The 9400-nt window shown below is 46.5% G+C and overlaps 1 protein-coding gene across 1 annotated transcript in view; it reads left to right on the top strand.

Moving 5' to 3' along the window:
• The window catches only part of NFASC (neurofascin), a gene marked incomplete at its 3' end in the record, with an annotated part of 32112 nt that overhangs the window by 2945 nt on the left and 19767 nt on the right, over positions 1–9400 (top strand). Inside the window, exons 3-6 of the mRNA XM_057387114.1 lie at positions 187–200; positions 2566–2688; positions 3797–3967; positions 5939–5989. Coding sequence (XP_057243097.1) covers positions 187–200; positions 2566–2688; positions 3797–3967; positions 5939–5989 — 359 coding nt within the window. The remainder of the gene's footprint in view (positions 1–186; positions 201–2565; positions 2689–3796; positions 3968–5938; positions 5990–9400) is intronic.

Raw genomic sequence — 9400 nt, 5'->3', positions numbered from 1 at the left:
TGGAGGTGGAGGGGAATTGTTCGGGGTGGGTTTGAGGAGATGGAATTGAGGGCATGGATTTGAGGATGTAGATTTGAGGGTTTGGATTGGAAGTTATGGATTTAGGGCTATGGATTTTTGGGATGGTTTAGGGTGCGGGTTTGAGGTTATGGATTTAGGGTTATGGATTTTTGGGTTGGTTTATAGGGAGGGATTTGAAGGTGTGGATTGGAGGTTGTGGATTTAGGGCTATGGATTTTGGGGGTTTTTGGGATGGTTTATGGGGATGGATTTGTGGGTGTGGAATTGAGGGTGTGGATTTGAGAGTGTGGATCATAGGTTCTGGATTTAGGGCTATGGATTTTAGGGGTTTTGGGATGGTTTATGGGGAGGGATTTGAGGCTGTGGATCTGAGGTTATGGATTTTTGGGATGGTTTAGGGTGCAGATTTGAGGTTATGTATTTAGGGCTATGGATTATTGGGATGGTTTATGGGGAGGGATTTGAGGGTGTGGATCTGAGGTTATGGATTTTTGGGGTTTTGGGGATAGTTTAGGGGGAAAGATTTGAGGGTGTGGATTTGAGGTTATGGATTTAGGGCTATGGATTTTTGGGATGGTTTATGGGGAGGGATTTGACGGCGTGGATCGGAGGTTGTGGATTTAGGGCTATCCTAAAAACCTTCAGGTTTTTGGGAGGGTTTAAGAGGATGGATTTTAGGGTGTGGATTTTTGGGCTTTTGGGATGGTTTAGAGGGAGGGATTTGAGGGTGCGTATTTGAGGTTATGGATTTAGGGCTATGGATTTTAGGGGTTTTGGGATGGTTTACGGGGAGGGATTTGAGGCTGCGGATCCGAGGTTATGGATTTTTGGGATTTTTGGGATGGTTTAGGGGGAAGGATTTGAGCTTATGTATTTAGGGCTATGGATTATTGGGATGGTTTATGGGGAGGAATTTGAGGGTGTGGATCAGAGGTTGTGGATTTAGGGCTATGGATTTTCAAGTTTTTGGGAGGGTTTAGGAGGATGGATTTTAAGGTGTGGATTTTTGGACTTTTGGGATGGTTTAGAGGGAGGGATTTGAGGGTGTGGATTTGAGGTTATGGATTTAGGGCTATGGATTTTAGGGGTTTTGGGATGGTTTATGGGGAGGGATTTGAGGCTGCGGGTCTGAGGTTATGGATTTTTGGGATGGTTTAGGGTGTGGATTTGAGGTTACGGATTTGAGGCTATGGATTATTGGGACGGTTTATGGGGAGGGATTTGACGGCGTGGATCGGAGGTTGTGGATTTAGGGCTATGGATTTTCAGGGTTTTGGGAGGGTTTAGGAGGATGGATTTTAGGGTGTGGATTTTTGGACTTTTGGGATGGTTTAGAGGGAGGGATTTGAGGGTGCGGATTGGAGGTTATGGATTTAGGGCTATGGATTTTAGGGGTTTTGGGATGGTTTATCGGGAGGGATTTGAGGCTGCGGATCTGAGGTTATGGATTTTTGGGATTTTTGGGATGGTTTAGGGGGAAGGATTTGAGCTTATGGATTTAGGGCTATGGATTATTGGCATGGTTTATAGGGAGGGATTTGAGGTTGTGGATCTGAGGTTGTGGATTTTTGGGATGGTTTAGGAGGAAGGATTTGAGCTTATGGGTTTAGGGCTATGGATTATTGGGATGGTTGATGGGGAGGGATTTGAAGGTGTGGGATCGGAGGTTGTGGATTTAGGGCTATGGATTTTTAGGTTTTGGGGAGGGTTTAGGAGGATGAATTTTAGGGTGTGGATTTTTGGACTTTTGGGATGGTTTAGAGGGAAGGATTTGATCTTATGGATTTAGGGCTATGGGGTTTATTGGGGCTATCCCCAATAAACCATTATTGGGATGGTTTATGGGGAGGGATTTGAGGGTGTGGATTGGAGGTTTGGATTTAGGGGTTTTGGGATGGTTTATGGGGATGGATTTGTGGGTGTGGAATTGAGGGTGTGGATTTAGGGCTACGGAATTGTGGGGGTTTTGGGATGGTTTATGGGGAGGGATTTGAGGGTGTGGAACTGAGGATGTGGATTTGAGGGTGTGGATCGGAGGTTATGGGTTTAGGGCTATGGATTATTGGGATGGCTTATGGGGAGGGATCTGAGGGTGTGGATGGATTTAGGGCAATGGATTTTTGGGGTTTTTGGGATGGTTTAGGGAGATGGATTTGAAGGTGTGGAATTAAGATATGAATTTCAGGGTGTGGATTTTGAGGGTAAGGATTGGAGGGAGTTTTGCACACACAGAGATGAAATTTGCATTGAAATGAGGATTTGAGGTTCAGGATTGCAGGGCATGGATTTAAGGATATGGATTTGAAGCATGAATTTAGGGGATGGATTTGAAGGATGTGGATTTCAGGCAATGCATTTCAGGGTCCGTATTTCAGGCCATGGATTAAGGCTCTGGATTTGAGGGTCCGGATTTCAGYGTTTGGATTTCAGGGAATCCCGCACATGCAAAATGACAAATTTTACGCTGAAACCGGGCCGGACCCGGCGGGAATCGCTCCGAGGGATCCTCCCGTCCTTYCCTGACCCCTTTTCCTCCCCCTGCAGAGTCCCCGCTGTGGCCCAAGGAGAAGGTGGATGTGATCGAGGTGGACGAAGGAGCTCCCCTGAGCCTCCAGTGCAACCCCCCGCCCGGCCTCCCCGAGCCCGTCATCTTCTGGATGAGCAGCGGTGAGTCAGGAGCGCCATTCCCGCTGGGAATCCCGGGAATATCCCAGGAATATCCCGAGAATGGGGTCTCTGTCACCCGTGGGGTTTAAAGCAACCATGGGTGGGGTGGCTGCTGATAGGTTGGGGTTGTTGCTGTTCGTTTAGGATAATTTCTGTTAGTTTAGGACACTTTCTGAAAATTTAGGGTTGGTCCTGATAATTTAGGGCACTTTCTACTGGTTTAGGGCACTTTCTGCTAGTTTGGGATAGTTTGTGGCAATTTAGGGTCATTATTACTGCTTTAGGGCAGTTTCTTCTGGTTCAGGGCTGGCCCTGATAATTTAGGGCAGTTTCTGCTAATTTAGGTCACTTTCTGCAAATTTAGGGTTGCTSCTGATAATTTAGGACACTTTCTACTAGTTTAGGGCACTTTCTGCTAGTTTAGGATAGTTTTTATAAGTTCAGGGTCATTACAACTACTTTAGGGTATTTTCTGCTTAATTTAGGGTACTTTCTGCTAGTTTAGGGTTGGTCCTGATGATTTAGGGCACTTTCTGCTAGTTTAGGGTAGTTTCTGCTCATTTAGGATCATGGCTGCTGGTTTAGGACAATTTTCAGTAGTTTAGGGTCATTTCTGCTAATTTAGGRCACTTTCTGCTAGTTTAGGGCAGTTTCTGCTGGTTTAGGATGTGGCTGCTGGTTTAGGATAGTTTTCAGTAGTTTAGGGTCATTTATGCTAATTTAGGGTAGTTAATTTAGGGTCGTTCCTGCCAATTTAGGGTATTTCCTGCTAATTTAGGGCACTTTCTGCTAGTTTAGAGCAGCTTCTGCTACTTCAGGATGTGGCTGCTGGCTTAGGACAGTTTTCAGTAGTTTAGGGTCATTTATGCTAATTTAGGGTAGTTAATTTAGGGTCGTTCTTCTAATTTAGGGTCGTTCCTGCCAATTTAGGGTCATTCCTGCTAATTTAAGGTAATTCCTGCCACTTTAGGATGGTTCCTGCCAATTTAGGATGGTTCCTACCAATTTAGGGCCCTTCCTCCTACTTCAATACCACCGCCACCAACCCGCACCTCAACCACCCCATCCCTTTTTCCCCTCCGCCCCCATTCCCGTTTTTTCCCCGCAGCCATGGAGCCGATCCCGCAGGACAAGAGGGTGTCACAGGGTCACAACGGGGACCTTTATTTCGCCAACGTTCTGGCGCAGGACGCGCTGACCGACTACAGCTGCAACGCCCGTTTCCACTTCACCCACACCATCCAGCAGAAAAACCCCTACACCCTCCGCGTCAAAACCAGTGAGTGACCTTTTTTCCATCCCGCGGGGTTTTCCGGTCGGGAATTTGGGAGTTTTTGTGGGAAAAGAGAGGATTTTGTGGTTTGGTGAGGGTGGGGAGTGGTGGGTTTGGGGTGGGTTGGTGGAAGGGAGGGCGCTGGGGTTTTAGGGTTCCAGTGGTGGCTTGGTGTAGGAGTTGTCAAATCTGTGTGTTTGGGATAAAATTGGGAATATTTCCATACAAATGGAGCGTTCCCATTGTCTCCAGGGAAATGTCAAATATCCACAGGTGTAGGAATTGCYAATTCCGTGTATTTGGGATAAAATTGGGATTTCCACACAGATGGGGAGTTCCAATCATCTCCAGGGAAACGTCAAATATCCAGAGGCACAGGAATCACCAATTCCATATATTTGGGRTAAAATTARGAATGTTTCAATAGATGGGGCATTYCCATCATCTTCAGGGAAATGTCATATATCCAGAGGTGACTTGGTGTAGGAATGGCCAGTTCTGTGTGTTTCRGATAAAACTGGGAATGTTTTGACACAGATGGAGCGTTCCCATTGTCTTCAGGGAAATGCAAAATATCCAGAGGCGATTTGGTGGAGGAATCACCAATTTCGTGTGTTTCGGATAAAACTGGGAATGTTCAGCAGGGTTGGGACATTCTCATAATCTCAAGGGAAATTGGATATCAGTGCAGGAATCAACAATTCCATGTTCTTGGGATAAAACAGGGAATGTTCCCATACAAATGGAGCATTCTCGCTGTCTTCAGGGAAATGTCAAATATTCAGATTTGTCGTAGGAATTGCCAATTCTGTGTGTTTGGGATAAAACTGGGGAGTGTTTCTACACAGATGGAACATCATCTTCAGGGAAATGGAAACTTGGTGCAAGAATCACCAATTCCATAATTTGGGATAAAACAGGGAATGTTTTGACATAGACTGGGCATTCCCATCATCTCCAGGGAAATGGAAACTCAGTGCAGAATCACCAATTTCCTATTTTTGGGATAAAATAGGGAATATTTTGGCACAGATTGGGATCTCCAGGGATCGTTCCCTGCTTTGGGAAGCGGACGAGTTTTTCTCCAGGTCCTGGCGCTGCACGGGGGGATTGGATRTTGGAAAACGGGGCTGGAATGTGGCTGTGCCAGCCTGGCACATCCCGGGCRTTCCTTGGGAGATGATTCCAGGAGGGTTGGCACCTCCAAAACCCGGTGGGACACTCGGGATGGGTGACCCCAGGTGTCCCCACCGAGTGTCACCGAGGGGGCCTCGAGGGCCTCTGTCTGGAGCCTTTCCGTGGGCTCTGGGTCCTTCCAGGGCAGGTTCTTCTCTGGGAATGGGAATTCTTGAAGGAAAAGGAATTCCTGAAGGAAAAGGAGTTCCCGAAAGAGAAGGAGTTCCTGATGGACTGTGGGAATGCCAGAAGGGGACAGGAAAACCCTTTAGCGGTCACAGAGGTTCTATTTTGCTATAAAACTATTATTATTATCATCATCATCATTATTGCTATAATTATTATCATTATTATTACTACTATTATTATTATTACTATTATTATTATTACTATTATTTTTACTATTATTATTATTATTGTTATCATCATTATTCCATCTCCTCCTTGCCTTCCCACATCGTTTTCCAGCTGTGCCCAAACCCTGCGAAAAAGCAGCTGCAACACCTTTCCTTTGCACTCAAAAAACAGGGAAAAAAACCAATTTTCTCCCCCAAACTGATCCGATTTTTGGTTTTTCCCCAAGATCCCAAATAGAAAACCATCCCAAGGAAATTCTCACCCCAAAATTCCCGCAATTTTAGCTCTTCCCACCCCTTGGAGAAGGAAATCAGCCCCCAGCGCTGCCGTGTCCCTGCCGTGTCGCTGTTTTTTGGGAATTCGCCGTCCCCGCTGTGTCCCCGCTGTCCCCTCGCCGTCCCCGCTGTCCCCCGGCCCCGCTCACCGTGTTCTGTTTGATTGCAGAGAAGCCCCATAACGAAACGTCCTTGCGACTCACCCCCGCCGGGTACCGCGGTGAGTCCACGCTGCCTTTGGGGGTCCCGGCTTAACGCGGCCCCGCCTAACCCCGCTCACAGACCCCGCCTAACCACGCCCGCCCGCTCCCCTCGCTACCGCCAAAATCGCGACAAAATTCTGGGGGAAAATCCCAGAACCAAGCCCAGAAAACCCAACAGAGATCCCCCCTCCCACGGCTTTTAAGGGAGGTTTAAGGGAGTTAAACCCGGCTCGGGAARTTTGGGGTTTATGGGGTCGGACCCYGCGTGGCTGAGATGAGTTTGTCCCTCCTGTTCAGGATTTGAACACCGCATTCCCTCTTTCCTCTGTCTCCAGGAAAAACATTTCCAGGGAGAAAATTCCTGGTGTTTCTGGGGGAAAAGAGGGAGCAGGGTGGAAAGAGGAATATTTGTCTTTTCCTGAAATTTCCCTTTTTTCCCGAAATCTGGGTGTTCCTGTGCAGAGAGGTTGGACATGTGCTGGATAATTCCAGAAGATCCTGTCCTTTGTCTGGGCAGGGAATTCCTGCCAGGAATTCCTGCCGGGAGCCAGCCCCAAATGGGAAAAATCCATCCCCAAATCCTAAATTTTCCCAGGCAGGGAATTCCCCCCAGATCCCGCTCCTGCTGGGAGAATCCCATCCCAAAATCCTAAATCTGGGCAGGGAATTCCCTCCAGATCCCACTCCTGCTGGGAGAATCCCATCCCAAAATCCTAAATCTGGGCAGGGCATTCCCTCCAGATCCTGCTGGGAGAATCCCATCCCGAACTCCCAAATTTGGGCAGGGAATTCCCTCCAGATCCTGCTCTTGCTGGGACAATCCCATCTCAAAATCCTAAATCTGGGCAGGGATTTCCCTCTGGATCCTGCTGGGAGAATCTCATCCCAAATGATCTTTCAGGCACAAAAAAAAAAAATCCCAAAAAAGCAGGATGGCTGCCCTGGGAATGGGCTGGAATTGTCAGRGATGTGTTGGGATAATGAGGGCAGCTCATTATGAGGGATTTTAGGGAGGGATCTGGGGTTGATTTGGGATCACAGCGATGTCACCAAAGACACCACAGATCCCAACTGCTCCCGAACCCGGTCCTGGATTCACTTCCTGCGCTGCTTTTGGGGCCGGGGTTGTGCGGGGTCAGCTCCGGGAATGTCCCCAGCGTGTCCTGGAGTGGAACCCCTGTGGGATCCAGAGCTTTCCTGGGGCCTGGCACAGCTCGGGGCACCGTTCCCATGCCACGGGGACTTCTGGGGACAAGGAGGGCGTTTGCCAGCTGGGAGCGGGGACAGCTGGATGTGGCGAGAGCGGGAAGTGCCAGGCAGGGCACGCCGAGGGAATTGGGATGGTGGCATCGGGAACAGGAGGGTTTTTAGGGTGCTGAGGAGCGGAATCGGCCTCGGAGGAAGGGCTGGGAAATGTGGAAAACTTTGGGAAAATGGCTGGAAAAGGGATTATCAGGAAAATCAGCCACGGGCTGCCTGGAGGGGAGGGGACAAGAGACAGGACAGGGACAAAGGGAATTCCAGTGGAGAGTTGTCCTGGGATTCCGCATTTCCCACTGCACATCTTTGTCCAGGGAAAAGGGATCTTGAGAGTCACTCGGTCAGGAAAACGGGATTTTATCCACAAAATYCCGTTTCAGATTTCCATTCCTCTGTTTTGTGGGTGCATGGGGGAAACTTCCCGCTGTTTGTGTTGTGACATTCCTTGGAAAACTTCCTGGCTCCACAGAATTCCAATCCCTCTCTCCCACCCCTGAACTCCAACCCGACCCTTAATTAACCCCTTAATTAATGAGATGGGGGGAAAAAAACCTCTGACCCTCAGCCTTTTTCCTGGAATTCTGCCTGGAATGGCCTCTCTGGGAATTCTGGAAGCAGGGATGTGGAGAGGGAGGTCAGTCCCAAAGATTTGAGGTGTCCGGAGGATTTGGGGTCAGAGCTGATCCCCGTGATCCTCAAATCCCATTCCCAGGATGTTCCCGAGTTTGGGAATGCGGGATCTGCCAGGGTGGATGTGGGGCACTGGGGATTTGTGGGACACTCGTCCCAAATTCCAAAGGTTGGGATAACCCTGGGAAGTATCAGTGGCTTGGGGCCGCGATTCCCTGAATTCTGTGGGCAAACCAGCTGCAATTTTTGGGAAAAAAACACCTAAAAGGATAAATGGAATATTTCTTATGGAATATTTCTTCAGCAGAATTTCCCACATTTTTTTTTTTCAATTTTAAATTTTAATGGCATAAGAACCTGTTTTATTCCTTTTCCTCCATTTTTTGGGGCAAACCTGAGTCTGTTTTAGCACGGCCGTGCCGGGGATGAGCAGCTGGGATGGATTGGGATGGACACATCCCTGGTAAACAGAGCTGGTGGAGGAATTTTGGACGGGAAAGGGGCAGTTGGCAGCTTCGGGATGAGAACTGGACATTTCTGGGATGATCCCAGTTTGGCTGAACAGGCCCAGTTTCACAAAGCTTGGGAGCAGAGCCGGGTTTTGAGCCAAAATAAAAAAATCCTGGGATTTATTTTTCTGACTCGGATCCATCCAAAGGGATGAGGAAAACATTGACACTTCCAGGCACTCAGAGCCTCTGGTTCGGAGGGAATTTCTGACTGTTCCCTGTTAGAAACAGCGAAATATTTATTATTTATTATTTTATATGCATTATTTATTAGTCRTTATTTATTAGTTATTCACCATTAGTTAATACTTAATATTTAATACAATTCGTTATTATTTATCATTCAATACTTAATATTATTTAAAATCATTTAATAACAGTCATTCCATATCTGATATTTCATATGTAATAGTTAATAGCAGTAAGATATCATTTAATGTTCATAACGACATGTTTAATATCAACTATATTATATTTAATATTAATAATTTATTATTTCATGCTTGTTAGTTATTATTTGCTATTCATTAGTTATTCTTTAATAATCAGCATTTATCATTTTTATATTAGTTATTAGTGAACACTTATTAGTTAATATCTAATATTGATTTGTTATTTAATATTTATTATTCTATATTCATTAATTTAAATTTAATGTTAAGCATAATTTTATATTAAATATTAAATATTTATTATTTATTCATTATTATTTATTCATTATTATTTATCCGTGGTGCTGTGCTGAGGCATAAAACAGCTTTTTCTCCGTGCTGCCCTTAAGTTCGTTAATGCAGTGAGGGCGCTAATTAATCTCCCCGATTTTTAATTGGCGTCATTAATTCAGGCTCGCAAAACCTTTCTTGCTCTGCTTGAGCTCTCCCAGTTATCCCAGGGGATCCGGGGCCGGAAAAAACCCCGATCAAAGCCGGTCTTGGCTGATAAAGGAATAAATTCCTGATTTGATGGGAGAAATTCTGGAGCGTGGTGGAGATTTGGGATGGGACGGGATGGGATGGGATGGGATGGGAT

This window comes from Malurus melanocephalus, unplaced genomic scaffold (assembly GCF_030028575.1).
Source record: "Malurus melanocephalus ecotype Western Australia unplaced genomic scaffold, MMel_1.1 scaffold_1136, whole genome shotgun sequence".
NCBI lineage: Eukaryota > Metazoa > Chordata > Aves > Passeriformes > Maluridae > Malurus > Malurus melanocephalus.
Note: the sequence above shows the minus strand (reverse complement) of the source record. Positions and strands in the feature narration are given on the sequence as shown.